This window comes from Rhodamnia argentea, chromosome 4, assembly GCF_020921035.1.
Source record: "Rhodamnia argentea isolate NSW1041297 chromosome 4, ASM2092103v1, whole genome shotgun sequence".
NCBI classification, from domain to species: domain Eukaryota; kingdom Viridiplantae; phylum Streptophyta; class Magnoliopsida; order Myrtales; family Myrtaceae; genus Rhodamnia; species Rhodamnia argentea.
Genome location: NC_063153.1, coordinates 13,512,137 through 13,530,467, shown reverse-complemented (window position 1 = coordinate 13,530,467; position 18,331 = coordinate 13,512,137). Strand labels below are relative to the sequence as shown.

At 41.2% G+C, this 18,331-nt stretch overlaps 1 protein-coding gene across 1 annotated transcript; it reads right to left on the bottom strand.

The window, feature by feature from the left end:
* Nucleotides 1–7,112: 7,112 nt before the first annotated feature.
* Nucleotides 7,113–15,494, bottom strand: LOC125314817. The gene is made up of 9 exons (XM_048278029.1): nucleotides 15,239–15,494; nucleotides 12,348–12,428; nucleotides 12,164–12,214; nucleotides 11,541–12,053; nucleotides 11,279–11,431; nucleotides 11,154–11,204; nucleotides 10,745–10,792; nucleotides 8,794–9,266; nucleotides 7,113–7,771 (listed from the first exon to the last, which is right to left on the bottom strand). Exons 1-9 carry the CDS (start codon nucleotides 15,492–15,494, stop codon nucleotides 7,139–7,141), a joined length of 2,259 nt encoding a protein of 752 aa, XP_048133986.1. The 3' UTR covers nucleotides 7,113–7,138.
* Between the last annotated feature and the right edge of the window lie 2,837 nt (nucleotides 15,495–18,331).

The window sequence follows — 18,331 nt, the reverse complement described above, 5'->3', positions numbered from 1 at the left end:
ATAATACTACTATAGATTCTTTAACATCTCCTTGTATATTTGAAATATCTATTGAATCTTCTAAATATAAACAATTATGATAATACACATTCAAATAATCTAGTAAATCGTCTAATTTACTACATGGATAAAAAACAATACCAACTAAATAGACAAGAGGAATTTTGAAATAATAATGCAACCATTTTTCTCGCATTACTAAAATAGTCCGATCTAATTCAGTATCTTTTTCATATTAACTAAAAACAGTATCAATATTAACACACTCTATTAAAAATAAATGCGTAGTAGGATAATAAATACCAGATAAAATATTAGTAGCATCATTAAAAATTTTCAAAAAATCTAAAATATTTTTGCAAACGTCCCAATGTTGCGGAAGTAAAGTAATTTCGAGAATATTTTGTGAAATAAATATACATAATAAATCTTTGTAATCAAAAGTTTGACGAAACAACTCGTAGATAGAATTCCAACGAGTCGGAATATCTTTTGGAAACCTTTTTGCCTTTCTCCCATGTTGTTTAGAAAATTTTCCCCATGCTTTCATAAAATGGGCACGACTCCATAAAAATGTAATTGCACCCTTTATTGGGGCGAAAGAAGTGTCGATAATTCGTAAACCATCTTGTACACATAAATTTAAAACATGGCAAGCACATCTAATGTGAAAAAATTGTCCGCCAAAAGATGGTTTGCAAATATTTTCTAATTCGAGAATGGAAACGGTATTTGCGATGGCATTGTCAAAACCAATTGAAAATACTTTATTTATCAAATTATATTCTTCTAAAACTTGCCTAATTATTCTATAAATATTATGAGCCGAATGTTTTTCATCAAAAACTCGAAATGCAATAAGTCTTTTTTGAATGGTCCAGTCGTCACCTATCCAATGACACGTGACACCCATAGAAGAATGAATTTACCAAGGATCACTCCAAATATCGCTACCTAAATCCACACGTCCATTGAATTCCGCAAAAAATTTTGCTAAAGACTTTTTTTGTTTTTTATAAAAATGCAAAAGTTCGCGTTTAAGAATACTTTTTGGAATAGTTGGTGCTTGCAGAACCAACGTAATATTTATCAAATATTTCAAATTAAAAATTTCACCAGTAGTAAACAGAAAATGATCAAGGGCAACATATTCAGCTAATATTTATTTATAAATTGCATCGGTATAACGGAATAAAGGATGATGATTAGAATTGACATACCCGGAAATTTGTTGTTGCGTAGTGTCGATCCCCGCTTGCGTATGATGTTTTTTCGTCCGATGCCAACGAAATGTTCCGTAGCCGTCTCCTTTTGTAAATTTGTATGTTTGCGAAGAATATTTATAATTTGTATTATACTTACCTTCGCTTTCATCACGTACCTTGTCGAAGTGCGGTCATAAGTCGGATGTACTATCTCGGCCCTTCCGTTCCGGCTCATTTGCCGTCAACGTTTCTTCGACGCCAGTAGGAGGATAAAGACTTTCTTGTGTTGAGACGTGCTCGACGTTCGAAATGGGAACAATGTTGATATTATCGTCGTTGTCTTCCCAACATGCATACTCACGAGAATCATATCTAGGAATATGATACTCGGAATCTCCCATTGCCATCTTGACCTTTCCAAGTATTTCTTTTCCACTTGCCATTTTTGAGAGAATTGATCAGAAATCCGATTGAGACAATTGAGGCGGGATTGAGAGAATTGAGCGAATTGAGAGAATTTGGGAGAATTGAGAGAATTTGAGAGAATTGTTGAGAGGATTTGTGAGAAAAATGAAAGGGAGATGATAGGTATTTATAGAGAAGAACTAAAAAAAGTGTGCAATGGCTCTTTGGGGGGGAGGGAAGATGGCTCTTTCCCCACCGGGCCTACCCCCACTTTTTTTTTTAAATAAATAAATAAATGGGTCTGAACCGGAACCGGCCCTCAAAGGGCCGGTTCCGGGCCCCGGTTCCATTTTGGCCATGTCTAGTTCCTGGCATTTCCTAGTGCCTAAGCTAGTCTATTTTATCTTGTAACAAGATTGCTCCCCTGCTTGTTTGTTTTTCATTAAATAAAATCTTGCTTATCGAGGAAAAGCCGTAAACATAACATCTGATTACAAAAAGTTTTGTCCATCCAGGCAAAGCTTGTAAGCATGCTTTGCCTCTCTCTATACACATGTAGCCCACTATTGATGAACTACGGAACTTGAATCTCGAGAAATTTTTCCTGTACGACGAGACACCAACTTTCACTACATCTCTGGATTCGAGTATCTCGTCATGCTCGATTTTCCATTCCAATGTCGACATTAAGATGTCGCAACCCTCCGGAAATTTTTCCGGGCGGAATAAGGGCTAACGAGCCGATCCCTTAATTTTTTTTTAACCCCGGTTGTCGGCGGGGTATTTTTTAAGGATCGCGGGTCTCTCCCAAGACCCATTACTCGAATCGCGATGTCGGGTAAAATTTATCAAATATCGAAATTGACCTTGTGTGGTCGGGTGGCATGTGCGAGGTGTACATGCAATTTGGAGTCGCCGCCGATCGATTTATTGGAAGGTACGATCGGAAAACCTTACCGAGCGGTCGGGAGAAACCGTTCGGTTCCGCGAAAACCCGAGATTTTGGGTCCGGGGACTTGGTTACGCCAAGTTTCAAATTTGACGCCCTTTCGGTTACCGATGTTGATTGTTTTTCTAACCTAAGATTTCATGCGGATGCGATATCGGATGAGGTAGGTCCTAAAAAAAATCTAAGTATTCATGCAGATGGGATTTTTCTATCCTAATCAATCACAATCAGAAAAATTAATGCGCAATCAAAATCATTACAAACAATCAAATCAATCAATCAAGGTTTGATATGTCTAAAATGGCCCTATCGGCCCACACAAAAATCAAAATTGGGTGTCGGGGTGATTTGGTAAAAATTTGGGGCGGAAGGCCCGGAAGGGTAGAACGGTCATTTTTGGGGGTTCGGGACCCGAAAATCACAAAATTTCGACTTGGCCAATTGAATGTAGCCATTTCTCATTTTTTGTGATTTTCTTGAATTTTTCTAATTTTTTTTCTATTTTTTGGAATTTTCATTTATTTTTTTAAAAAATATTGGAAATTTTCCGGATCGAAATTAATCGACCCTCATAGTCTCAAAAAATTTTCGATCCAGACTTTATGAGTCCCGAATCGATCTACAAATTTTTAGAAATTTTTTATGAAAATCCGGGAATTTTTATGAATTTTCTAAGTATTTTTACAATTTTTTTGGATTTTTGGAAATTTCTTTTTATTTTTTATTGTTTTTTTTATTAATAAACCGGACCGGGTCAACCCGGTCAACGACCGGTCAACCCGGTCCGACCGCCTCGGACTCGCCCGCAATACCTAAAACGACACCGTACGTATATACCTATTTATTTGATTTTTTCATGAATTTCTAAACCTAATTTCTAATATTCGGATATAAAAGAAAATAATGGACGGCCGAGATCAATCTGCAAATCAATCTCAGCCGTCGACTCCATCTTAACTAAAACGACGCCGCGTTGAACTTTAAAATGGACGGTTAAGATCATCCTGTAAATCCATCTCGACCGTCGACTATCCCTTCTACAAAACGACGACACTTGAGCCTATCACCTTAAAACGACGTCGCATCTGTCAAAAATGGGCGAACGGCTACGATTAAACGCTAAGACTCGATCCGAGCCGTTGACATCTCCGAAACAAAACGACGCCGTGTCACTTAGTAATGAACGGACGGTCACGATTGACTTGAGATCTAATCCAAGCCGTCGACTCGCATAGCTATAAAACGACATCGTATCAACTATTACACCGAATGGCCACGATCACTCCTCGACTTAATCCCAGCCGTCCATTCCGTATCTACTCTAAACGACGACGCATACCTATTGATCTAAACGGTGCCGTTTCTATATTATTCTAATTTCTACCTAATAAACTAATTATCCGAAAATACAAAAAGAAGATCGAACGGCTGAAAATCAAACCTATCGATTTATCTCGGCCGTTCGATCGAGTCCGAGTCGGCTCGCTCGCGCCAACGGGCGAGCGGACCGGACTCCGGCTAGCCCTATCAGAATGCGACAACTCAGCTCGTTGACCACTTGACCAAGACACGTCGAGCATCGTCGTCTACCTCGCGACGACGCGGACGAACGGGCCGAGAGCTTCCGGCGACGATCTAACAAATAAAACCTCAACCAAAACTCATGAAATCAACTCCTATCGATTTGTCTCAACCTCTACATTAACATATCTAAGAATCAAATGATTTCACCGAGCTAATCTCGAGTTATGAGCTACGCACGGAGTATCAACTCGAAGTTCAATCAAGCGGATCGGGGCCAAACCAAAGCAATTAACACATACGAGAGCATCACGGGAGGTTTAGAAGACTTACCTCGAGCTCGGATCGAGCTCGCGACGGCTAGAATCGTCTGGCCGAGGTCCGACCCGAGCGAGGGAGGTTGGAGGTCCGACTCGGGGTTTTCACGTGAGATTAATGCAAAATGAAGACACGATCATGATTAGAGATGTCATAGAACCAAAACGCACGGGATAATTTCAATATTTGTGCTCGCGTGAGTGTGATGCCATTAACGCACAGAAGCAATGTTCGGAGCTCAACTCACCAGTTATGGAGATCTCGGGTTAATCAACTTGGTACGATAGCTTCCCGGATGCGCGAGCAAACTTCCGGAAGTGGTGATTGGTCTCGATTTGCTCTGGATCGGCCTCGCGAGCGAAGTGCGGCTCAAGCTCGAGCTTTCTTCAATGGCGGTCGTTGAGAGCTCTCTCTCTCTCTCTCTAACTCTCTCTCTCTATTCTGTTTTCTCCGGTGAACGAATGAACCTCCTCCGTTCTAGAATCGTCCTTGGCTATTTATACTCGGATTTCAAATTGGGCGCGCGCGGGTGTGAGCTCGCCGAGACTCCCACGTGCCAAATCACACGTTTTACGGCCGCCGGACGGTGACGGAATCACTAAGATTCCGTCCAAGGCCGTTTGGAGTCCGTTGAGTCCAAAACGAGCGTGAATAGCACTTGGGTTTAGAAATGTTGACTTTTGGCGTGCCGGAGCTTTGGCCGGCAATGCCGCCGTCCTCCGGCGACGATTGACAGTGCCACCAGCGGCGATCGACGGGGCCTGACACGAATATTAAATCCCCCACATCAATTGGCTCCATTGGTGTCGATTTGGACTTCAATTTGATAGTTGAATTTCATCTCACAAACCTGCAAAATGCACGATTCAGTTGGGGACGATGACATTGCATTACCTGGACCGGTTCGGCCCGATCCGGCCGTGATCGGGCCGGTCTCGAACCTGTTGAGGCATGTGAATTTCCTAAAAATTTCAAAATTAACCAAAATTGATGGGGAATTTTTGTAATTAAACCTCAAAATTGGATTCTAGGGTCTGGATATTATCTAGAAATGTGTTTTTGCCCAAAATTTCCCATCAATTTATATGAAAACCCCAAATTTTCAATATTCCCAAATTGGGGAAAATGTTCAATTGAGCGTCAATTTGATAAAATTGGACCATGAGACCTATGCCAATCGATTTGAAATGCATGAAAATATAGGGGGACAGTCCAATTTCACTATGATAGTCCCTCAATTAAAAGTAATTTCAAAAATCGGCCAATTGAGGGATTAAATTGCAAATAATTTGGGGGATTTTGCCTAATTTGTGCAATTCGCGCAATTAAGGGTGCAATCGATCAAATTGAAGTTCAAAGGGACCACAATTGAATGTCTAGACTCCAAATGTGCAAAAATTGCAAATAAAAAGACTCAATTGGTATTTTTTATGCAAATTCAACTCTAGGCATAGTGAAGAAACACCTAAAATTGAACTTAATTTTCAATTTTTCTTGAGGTCAATATGAAAATGGAATTAAAAGAAAAATATTGTACATTTTTGTGTATTTTTGTGACCTCGAAAGGTATTTTTTATGAATTTTCAAAGATTTTTCCTATTTTTCGAAAATATAAAAAATGCGAAAAATATGGAAAATTATTTTTTGTTCCAAATTGGTTCCTTATGCTTGGCCAAGGCTTCCAATGTTGATTTTTCAAAATTTTTTATTTTTTTGTGAATTTTTAATGAATTTTGGAAAATAAAACTAAAGAAAACCGACTAAAAATTCGGGTGTCAACATAAGAGTGCATTCTTGGAGCCGTCGACTTTGCCGAAGAAGAGAACAAATCAAAAGATCATATCAGACAAGCAACAAAAGTCAACATCAACACAAAAGAGGATCCTAAATTCTCTCATTTTGACCGCCTTTACATACGAGAAATAACTAAAATAGACCCGCTAGAGATGGATCATCTCGCAGGCAATAAAAGCACAACAAGGGGACATCTTCGATGACTATAGCATCGACGCCTTTTCCTTTCCCCATGCCAATGATGTACTAAAGCACACCCCGAATGAAACACGTCGATGCTGAGCATAGCAAGAGGGTAAATGAATCATCCGCAACCACCATGACTAGAACAATATGTTATTATTATTTTGTTTTTTTGGCAAACTTACAGCCAATCTTCTCGTCATCTTGGCCCTCTAATCCAACATCGTTGCCAGTCTAATGCAACAAAAGATCAACGGTACAACCTCCTTCCCAGATTTTTTGGGGTTCCAGGCTGTTTATAGGTTGACATGTCATCCACGGTTACATGACAGTGGCCAAATGTCATTACCGGAGCAAAGGCATACTAAACACCCCAAATCATCTTCATCCCGCAAACGATTTTTTGGACAAAATCGAGCTCTAGCAACGAATCGAGCTCCCTAGAGAGAGAGTGAGAGAGAGAGAGAGAGAGAGAAAATTGAACAGAATAAAACCTAAAACCCCAAATCTATTCAGCAATAGATAGAGACACCGACGAACCGCATCGACGAACCGCCTTGTTCGTGTAACTTCAAATAATTTCACGATCAAAACAGCATTTTACCTTTAACATTTTGAATTAATCAAATCGTTCTATAAGATCATTAGTAACAAGACACAGAAACATAATGCATAGTAATTGTTCAAACACTTAGGAAATGCATTTAGGATCGCATTGGACCCGCTACTTCCAGCCAACTATAATGAAGACATGCCCCTTCAATCACCGATCTTGTTCGGTATAGTTGACTCCATCCCAAATGCCCTCGGGACGAAAGATGCTGGGTCCATAAGTGGATTTAACCATTTGCAATAGCAAGGGAAGCTGCAGTCCAACGAATAAAGCCACGGGAAGAGAGGCCAGCAAAGTAATGGGAATTAGAACCCACTCCATTCTCTTATCCAGCACAATTGTGAGAGTCGCAGTGAAGGCCACCAGCATGAAAGCCAAGGAGAGGAAGAGAAAACAAAGCCCCATTATGATCTTCTTAGGCAACAAGTAGAGAAAATCTTGTGCCTCGTATCGAGAAGTTAAGATGGCTAGAAATAGCAAGATGGCCGTCACAGAGGAGAACAAACCTAGTGCATCCGAAATTGCAAAAACAAGGATAGAGTCTCGTCCTAACAATACTGGGACTCCGGTTTTGTCATCATTGCCTCCGGGCACGGTGAATGCAGCAGCGAACAATACCGTGGCAATTAAAGTTGAGACGAGCATACATGAATTTGCTGTGTCCTTCATCCACTTTTCTCCACTCTTAAGCAAATCTTGGTGCTGCTCCACGAATCTAGCCCAAAATGTTTTCCCACGGAAGTAGCCGAGTGCCAGGTAACGGGTACTCCGACTTTCCGCAGCCTATGCATAGAACTCACAAAATAGGAGTTTCAATAAGTAGATAAATTGTCGAAAACTTTCAGAAAAAAAAAAAAATGACGAGGGCGCATCTCAAGGAGATTACGACTTATCCAACACTTGATGCGAAATTGCTTCGAGGTCAAGTGCATCTTTGCTAGCAGAATTTCAAAGTCACTCACTTCAGAGCTTGATGGTTTTGTGCTTCAAATTAATTGAATAATACACACATGGAAAGCACTATGTTTTTACTTACTAATAAATCATGTTTAGTGAAATTTGGAGTCTTCTAGAAGAATTTATGAAAAATTATGGAGAAAATTGTCCAAAAAACCCAAACCTATTGTACGATAGCCAAATCAGTTCTAAAACTTTTAATTATTCTACTAAATTAAGGATAAATACCACGAAAAACTCCAAATTAGTACACAAGTGATAAATTTACTCAAAACTAATTTTTTTACCACAAAAAACTCCAAACTGGTGTACTCGTGACAAATTTACCCCAAACTATTTTTTAACATAAAATATCCTAAACTAACACACCCATGACAAATTTGCCGTAGATTTTTTAACAAAAAAAAAAGGTAAATTGGTATACTTGTAACAAATTTACCTTTCGTTAGTTTCTATTAAATTGGGTTAATACTACGAAAAACATCGAATATGACAACCAGAGGGTAAAAACCCCAATCATGTACACCCAACAATTGCCATATATCATTAAACTCAGCAATTTGATGGTAAAATTTAACAAAAACTAATGAAGGGTAAATTTATTATAAGTGTACCAGTTTGGAATAAATTTATCATAGGTGTACCAGTTTGAAGTTATTTGTGCTCAAAATAATAATTTCGCATAAATTTGTTACATGTATACCTATTTAGGGTTTTTCTTGATATTAACCCGTAAATTAAAGAAAAACAAAGGAGTTCTTTAGCTAACATAAGAATGAAAATAGCGTGGTCTTATGAGAATTATCATTATGCGCGGTTGTTAAATAAATGAAAGGAAAGATATTTACCTTGTACCACTGGAGTTCTCTCTGCATTTGAAAAGCGGCGCCCGCCACGTTAGTTACAACATTGAAACTAGAGTAGTACTCTGCTGCTGCATACTGATACTGTGTTGCTGCTGCCATTATCGCCGCCGATAGTTCCAATGGTGCTCGAACAAATGACAACTGATCGGTTGAGGTTTCCTTCAAAAAGAGTCTGACAATTCTTTCTTGGCGATGGTGCACAGCCATGAAAATATGTTTTTCCAACCTATTATCATCGGGCGACATCCAAATATCCTCCGGGAAAAATTGAATACATAGCTTCATGATTTCAGTGATTCCCCTGCCTGTAGCTTCACCCAACGCATCTCCTAGTACTAAAAAATTAGTGATCTCGGTAGTTCTACTACGGGAGATCGCAATGCAAACTTGTTTTGCCAACTCAATCGTTACCATGTGTCCCAGCTTCACCTCATGAGTCCTCTTGATTATGGGAACTACAGAATGTTAAAGAAAAAATGAAAACAAAAAACAGAGGTGGCGATTGGATTTTACTTTAAAAAATAGGGTAGTCCAGCTTTGCATCCCAATTTTGTTATCACACACAACAGTGTTCTAGTAGTCGTATTTTCCACATTTGGAGGTTGGGCTGGTAGTGGTGGGTGATTGGGAAAACGATCTCATTCTTTCTATTTTTTTTTTACTCTTTTAGAAAAGCTATTTTGATCTTTCTCTTCCTTGGGATTTTGTCCTCTAATGCAAAGTGTGAGTTTTAGTAATTGCTGATGCAAAGTACAAAAAAATAAAATAAAATAAGGTTGTAAAATCTTTTTTGGCATTTGCCAAGAAAACGTTTATATCATGTCTGGATGAAAATAAATAGTTGGATATGAGGAGAGTAGAAGTGATTAGAGGGCGAAGAAAGTGGTCTTCCTTGAATTTCAAACAAGGCTTAGATGTCACAGTAGTCTTTGCATATATGAGATTATTCATATGCATAGCAGCTAGTAATAAAAATATCATATCAACCATACAATCCATTGTATTGTCATTTATGCTCAGCACAAGAGCAAAAAAATTTTGCTAAAAATTCACATCTCGAACAAAATCAAAACTTCCACATCAGGTCACATAATGGTATGTGACGTTGGAGTTCACTTGTTACACCCAAATGACATAGTGAGTAGAGTTGACTTGACTCCACTGTAAAAGAACTTTTTAATATGATAAGCACACGCAACGACACTACACTTCGGTTCCCTTTTTGTTCTTTGACAAAAATGGAAGAATTAGGGACAAGGGTAAAGTGTATTTCGGGTGCAAAGGTTGTGAATAAGTTTTGGGATCTTTTTTAGTGAGTGGTCCAGCGTCTCGTGTAATCTTAAGAGCACATCCTCCCATATCAGCCTGATGTATTCAGGATGTAATTTTCTAGAGTACTTCTATCAAATCTGAGATATATGATTATAAAAAGAGGAGAAAGCTCTTTTGTTATATCTAACGAACAGCTTGTTGGTCTAGGATATGACACCTAGGGTGAAATTCTGGGATGCAATTGGAATTTGGTGAATATGTGAAATCTTTTAAAATATAAAAATATCAACACATAAAATATTATATAACTTTGTTTGAGTTTAAATTACTTTTTGAATGATTTTTATTAGATACATTGACCGTGTACAGAATTGGTACATAATAAGTTACACATTCACTGTATTTTTTATACGTGGAAAATTTCAAATACAAAACCAACTTCAAACACGCTTGTCAAAAGCTCATCCAATCACGAATGTCACAGTTTTCTTTTCACACAGGAAGTAGGGCTACCAAGAGTTCTTTTTCCAAATTATGGCAAAGGACTAAGTAGGAGCCTTTTTCTACTTATAAAAGAAGTCCACAACAAATAAGCCAAAGACTATTAGTTGGAGAGAGAGGGACTGAGTAGAGATGGTATCTTGATAACATGGATGCGTACCTACAATTTTGGCGGCATTCCAAATTGACCTTGTGAGACATTGAAGCGCTACAGTCAAGTTGCAAAGAAAAACCGGGTTACTCTATATATATATATATATGTGTGTGTGTGTGTGTATAAGACCTCGTAATTCACTTGTTACTTTGTCCAATCAATTAAGTTGTACGATACTTATCTACTTGGTTGAATCAGATGTTGTTCGCAGGAAATAGCCAATCCATAAAGCGGTGTGATTTCAGGCCATTATGCAAGGAAAACTGGGTCAAGGAACCAGAATATATCCTAAGCAGAAACAATCATTTCCAGTTTCTTTTGCTAGTATGGAGGGAATCAATGTAAGAAAATTGACTTAAAGTTCAAAATCATGAAAGGTCCTAAGACAATGCCCGACAGAAAAATGCATACCCACCCGGATCCGAACTTTTATCTGTTGGTTCGTAGTTCAAGTCCACCGGAATACCTTCAGTTCAGAGACAAAAGCGCAGGTGATGAGCCAATTAGTAATGAAGGGATGCGAGTGCAGAAAGTACGGACATTTGTATATCAATGCTTCCAAAACACTCAGCCTGGTTCCACTGGGAAAGTGAGACTCCATCCTTGCCAATATGTCCAGTATAGATTTGCCGTGAGTTGTGCTTCTCATGGAAATTAAGTGAGGGTATTTCTTGACTAGATAAAGGGTGATATCTGTCCGAATTTACCAGCAAAGTTGATCAGAAAAATAAATCAAGTCTAGAATGAAGGGGGAAAAAAACAAACTAGATGGAATTAAGATAAAGAGCAATGGTGATCTTACCATGGTGACCAGCGTGGGTGAGATCTAAAATGGTATCAATGGCAGATTGGCTGCTAAAGGGCTGACTTGGCCCATTGTCTGTCGTACTTTTTGCCAGGAACCAGGCAATCTCCTTATGCATAGAAGCTTCTTTAGCGGATATTCCCAAAGGAACCCGTCCTTTATTATCTGCAAGTTGCGTCAAATTAGGATTACTTCTAACTAATGCCTCCACCATCCTTATTCTCCCACACAGGACAGAATTGTGGAGGGCTGTGCGGCCATTACAATCAACCGTTTCAAGCACTTCCGGATACGGAGACAAGAGCTCAATTAGGTTCTCCACAAATTGGTCTTGTGCACTCAGAGTGGCCAAGTGAAGCACTGTTTGTGAGTTGCTTGTTATTTTGGCCATTTTCGAAGCAGAATCTTGTTCGAAGAATCTTTTAGCAAATTCCCAATCACCCTTGAATGCAGCTTGCCACAATGGTCGGTAATAGTGATATTCTCCATCCGCTTCCTCTTGCAATAATTCTGAAATAGTTGCAAACTTTTCAGGCCATTTTGTTAAACCCGTTTTCCTCGAAGATCTACCCCTGAGATTAATTTTACACTGAAATTACTCTTTTTGAGGGATAACGCACCCGAAACACCTCTGGATTGAGAAGGAGCTGATCCAACGCTTACACGAACGTCTTCAATATATGCAGGAAAAATCAAGCCAAGGTCAGGGTTATGTTTGTTCGATGATGAAGCGAAGACAAAGAACCATGAGAAAATACATGTTCCAGTATCTTTTTCCGCTACGGTTGGAGCGTGAACATGTACCTGCAGGTTGTTCGGCATGGCTTGAATTTCCTCGTTCCTCACTAGGTTGCGTCGCCATTGGGTCGCTCTCCTGGATTGAATCTTTCAACAACAAAGTAAACGAAGAACGCAAAAATGGGTAAGATATGCAGTTATCAAAGAATTTTATGCCCCCAGGGGCGAGTTCATTCCTTCCTTATATAGAAGTGCCTCTCTTAGAGTAAAGGTGAGCCTCTACAATTACCACAAGCAAGCATATCTCTTTTTTCTTTCCCGCTTTATAGCGGTTGGATTACTTGAGTGTAACATAGTTTATCCTTGGGAATATAGACTAGTCCTCTACTGGTGAGCAAGCAGCTTTAGGCTCTCCTACCACAGATCATTAGGTTCAGTCCCAGTGATGGAACCATTACTTTAGATGACTCTCTCCCTCTTTCTTACTATAGAGCTTATTCCATCCCTTGATAACAAAATGAGCACCTAACTTTTGTCAAAGCCCAAAAGCAAAAGTAAAAGCAAAGAACTTCAATTTGATTCAAGGTAGAATCTTCCTAAAAGAGAAGGGCTTTCGTGTAAAGTATAGTTATGCATTCCACTTGAAAACTCCTGTAAGTTTCACCCACCAGACACATCACCAAGGAAATGGAAGATGAAAAACGAAAAAGAGTTTTCATTAGAACATTTTTGTGAACCAAATGCACCCCAAATACCTTTGGAGAAATCCTATTGTATGAATGTCAATTCAGTCCCAAACTTTTCAGTTTTATCAACTACAATAAACAGTTGTTAGAAATTTTAATGTAGTTATCCCATCCAATTTTTCACTAGAAATCGCTGATGTGATAGCGTGCCACATAGGACATCCGGTGATAATTGGACTACCATGTCAACGATTTTCGAGAAAATTGAAATGACTATGTTGAAACTTAGTGCTAAAAATATAGAACTAAATTGCCAAAAAATATATATAAAATAGAATTGAATTGATATCTGTGAAATAGGTTTAGGTATGATCGAGTAATTGTCCCAAATACCTTGAATATTTGATGGCGGTTTTGTTTTTAGAAAACTAGTGAGTTAACTCGGGAGACAGAATGTTGATCCGACTAGGTTGGCACTTTTGCAATTACATTCTCTTAAACCGAATCCAGGATACTTGAAATCATGCGCCATACTCAACTTTCTTTCCTTAAAAAGCCGTTTTTTTCCCGGTACAACCAACGAATGATTTTAATATCTTATGAATAAGCATAGTTTTAAAGTAACTTCTAAAAGAATGATTTTAATATCTCATGAGCACGGATAGTATTAAAGTAAGTTCTAAAAGAATGATTTTAATATCTTGTGAATTAGTTGGACTTTTCAAATTATTCAAAAGTCATCTTTTCGTTGGTTCTACCGGAAAAAAAAAAAATGGCTCTTGTTAAAAAATAATGTGGTTATGCAATGATACCTTAATTTTTGCGGCAAGTCGAGCATTGCTTTTGTTAAAAAATAATAACAATTAAGTGACAGAAATATAATAATATAATATATAAAATAGTTAGTGGGAGAACTATCAAAAAAGTTCCAAAATTATTACAATTGTGCCGATTTAGTTTTAAAAGTTTTTTTTTTTTGTCAACTGAGTACTAAATCCTTTTCAATTTTGTCAATGCAGTCCATTTGGGCGATCGGCGCTGACGTGGCAATTTTCTAATTATATTTTAATATTTTTCCATGTCCGTTTTCTTTTTCTTTTTCCTTTTAAGATTTGGGCAGGCGGTCGTGCCGGCAAGGGTGGCAAACTTCCATATTCCACCATGACCAGATCTTCTCTTTGAAGCACCCTCTCCCAACTGCACACACCTACTGATTTGGAATCACCCATGGAGACCGATTTGGTTCTCTTCCTCTCCCGAGCTCCACCGCCGTCATGCGGGGATCCCTCTACACTCACCAACGGGACCCAAGGATCATCCGTTCGGCTTTTCATCTCACCGACCTTCCACCGGCATCGGGGAGCTCTCATAATTTATCTCCCTCACATCACCATTCCGCCCAGCTCCCTCACTGTAACACCAGGTGAGCTTCTAGAACAACGTGGCCACCATTTCCCGACTCCTACTCGACCTCGGGCGATTGCCGGTGTTGGCTCCCGCGAGTTTGGCCGAGAGGCTCTGTTTTTGGATCCTCTATTTTTGCCGTTCAAGAGCTTGCTCTTCTCGTTCAAACCCTTGTTATATCCAATGCTGAAGTTCCAGGCGCTCGTTCCACAGCTCGGTGATCGCCATGGAAGCGCTAGTTTCTCCTTAAACCGCCCTTGCCGTGACGGACTTGACAGCTCCCTGTTTTGGCGCTTTTCCTTGATTTGAGTCTTCCGCCGACGACTCACTTCACCGTGGCGCTTTGTCCTCGCCCCTTTATCCGTGATGATACTCACACATAGTGTGACGCCACGGAAATTAGGCCCTCGGTACGGAGACCGAGTTCAATAAAAAGGATTATTATTGAACTTTTGTCGATATAAAATTTCGGATCGAAAGGACGTACGTGACGAATTTTGAACAATTCCCGAAATATCGTTCGATTTCGATTGGGTCTCGAAATCGTGGTCACCGTGACTTAGAATTTTTAATCCTCGCGCCTAAGCTTTTCCCGAACCGAACCTAGCCCGTGAAAATCCACATTTTATTCCCAATCGGTTGAGCCAAAAATCCAATCGGTCCCAATTTGTCAAATTACGAAACCGTCCTTGGATATTATTCATGTGAGACAAAAATCATTATTTGGATGAGATGTGTGGGCCCCACTTTCAGTCAAATTTGGTCAAATCTTCAGCAGCCCACGTGACCTCTCTCTCTCCTCCCTCTTCTCTCTCTCTCCCGTTGCTCTCTCTCCCTCCTCTGTTTTGCGCGAGAACAGCCCCCCACCGTGTGCAACTCCTCCTCCCTTGGCTGTTTTGCGCCACCACCACCTCCAGCCACTTCCTCTGACCACCAACCTCCTCCGCCACCTCACCGCCTCCACCTTCGGCCGCCGCAGACCCGCTGGAAAGCCCAGAACAGCCCCGGCGCCGGACTGCTCTGTTTTGCGTCCGAGGAGTGCCCGAGCTGCTCCGGCAGTCCCGAACCCCTTCCGACCACCACCCACCACCACACCATCTTTCCCTCGACCTCCAGACACCATCCCACCGCCACGCGCCGCCCCGGAAGTCGTAAACAGCCCCGGAACAGCCCGCTCAGTCCTCTTGCCCTGTTTTGCGTCGATTTGCTGTTCGCCGTCCTCCGCCGCGATTCGGTCGTACCCACTGGCCGCCGACCACCCTAAACCATCGTCCTCCACCTCTAGTTGTCTCACGAAGTCGCCGGAAGCCGATCGCCGCCCGTAGAGCTCAATTTGAGCCCCGGACAGCCTCCCCTATTCTGCTTGTTTTCCTCTGTTTCTGCACCGGTTTCTGCACCGCTGCTGTTCGGCCGCTTCCGGCCGCCATCCGCCGCCCCCAGCTGGTCCCGAAGGTCGTCCTCGACCTGTAGGTGAGTCCCCCAGCCTTCCCCAGCCTCGCCTCAGCCCGCGAGATCGTTTTTCCCCCAAATTCAGCCCGATTTCCCCTATTTTTACCTCTGTCGGTTCTGTTTTTCAGCTTCCGTCGCTCGCCGGACCTCCAATCGCTGAGCTGCTACCGTTTGTAGCGATTTCACCGCCGAACTCGTCACTGTTTTCGGCCGTGAAAAGTGTCGCTGGAACAGTGCCGCCGGTGAACAGTATTTTCCGGCGTGAATAGTGATTTTCGGCCCCGGCCTTGAAAATCGTGTCCGACCCGACCTTGACCACCGTTTTTGGTGAGTTGACCCTAATACTTGGTTATGGCGCTAATTGCGCCTAGGATTAGTTAGCTAGTCGGTAAGGAATTTAGATAGATTTGATTATGGTTGGATTAGTTAGAAACCCGGTTTAGGGTAAATGGCCATAATCGATTAAATTAGAATTGTCTGTGGCTAATTGATGTTAGGCAAACTTGACTGTATGTTGTGATTTGATCGCGAGCGAGCGATAGGTTAAGGACGAGCGATCGATTGGCGATTTTAAATCAAACTGGCTAATTAATGACTACGGCACGAAATTGAGCCTTTATGTGGCCTAATCGAATTGGTTTATTCGTGTTGAATTGATGACTTTGTTTGGGCGGATCGCCACGTTGAAATGTTGATTTGAGTATCCTGGATGCTCGTTGAGTGAGTTGGCGTCCGCTTGGGAATTAATTGTTCCGTGTATCTTTGCGGTGTCTATTCGGTAGTCCGCATATGCATATGACCGTGTGCAAGATCAAAGACATATTTTAGCATGAAAATGGCCTTGGGGCCGAGTCTTTGAGCACGTTTGTGTGAGCATCCGGCCTAAATCAAAGAGAATAAATTGATTGATGTGTCGGGTGTGCTGTATGGTCATATGAAGGAACGATGATGGGTTTTCCTTGCAAGTTCGTACTGTACACATAGTACACACCGTACCATTTTTATGGAACCACACGACTTGCTAGAAGCATGATAATTCATGCCCCGTATGGTACGTACGATTTTAAGGGATTATCGGATGCCGGTCGCGGTTTGTGATGGACTGAAGTCCCGTATAGGGATGCCTACTTGCCGTGCCGTGCGGGGTGCACCGGATACACTGCTTGTAGTAGCCGTTGCCGAGAGGGAAAAGGAACATAGCCCGGTCTGCCGGGAAGAATGCGGGATCGCATTAATTGTGAGAGTCGATCATGCCGATTGCGTGGATCCTCATCGTTGTGGCGCCATGAGCGCGATCATCGTTAATAAATGGACTTGTGTGGTGTCCAGTGCATACTTGTGAGTGTGATGCGTATTCGGTTGGTTGTCCGATGTGGCTGTTGAGTGGAGTCAAGCATTGCATTATGTGTGGCTGAAGGCTGGTAAGTATGCATGTGGGTGATTATTGCCGTGTGATATGATGGCTGGATATATGTCTATATCGTGATTTTTATAATCCTCGTGTTTAGGAGGTTCTGGTGAATCGGTGTCCTAACCGAGCTTAGGCTTGACTCACTGAGATTTATATCTCACCCCGTTGTGGGAACCACTTTCGGGTCCCAAGTGATGGAACTTTGCGGATACCAAGGCCAGGTTGAGGGTAGTCTTTTGGAGTAGATGAGAAATTAACCTTATCCGACCTAGTAACCTTTTGAGGTCTTAGTGAGCCGCCCCGAAGTATGGGGTTGTATATATTTCTGTAGCTCGGTAGGGTTAAGACTCATCTGCCGTCTTGTAACTGTACATGTTACCTTTTGATTATTTGCCTTGGTATGTATCTCCTGCTAGGCTATCCCCGCTTGTTTATATGTTGTCCGGAAGTAAACAGTTTCCGCATGCGTATATAATTGAAAAGTCGATAACGCGCCTGGGACGTTATCGTTCGTGACCTCGTGGCGATTTGGTAGGGATGTCGCGGGCTCGAGAGTCGGGGCGTGACACATAGAGTAGCCCCTTCCGTAGCGGTCGAATTGGCCTTGAGTAGCCACGGTATTGCTCTGCTCTGTTTCCGTGTCACTGCTGTGGTTCACCATGTTGTTGCGAGTATAGAACGCCCAGCTTGCTAGCATCGCCGAAATACTTGACATTCGCATGAAAAGCGACAGCGAAACCAAATCTGGAGAGAAGCGAGGGGGAAAAAAGAAAAAAAACAAGGAGAGTGGGAGCCATGAAAATTTGCCCTTGATAGGCGAACACGAATCCCCACGGGAGTCAGCCGTACCATCTGAGCCAGAGATGGGTGGTCGAGGCTGTAGGAGTGCCCATCGAAGCATGTTCGTTGATAAAATACCCCTCGGCCGTTGGTAAAATTGTTGTACGTTGAAAGTATGAAACTTTGCGATAAAGTTGAGTTTGGAATATTTCCATGATAAATTGATGAGAAAAGGTGCTAAACTATTTGAAGTATCCATGTTATAAAGAAACCTAAGTTGAACATATAAAACTTTATATTACTAAAATGATCCATAAAAT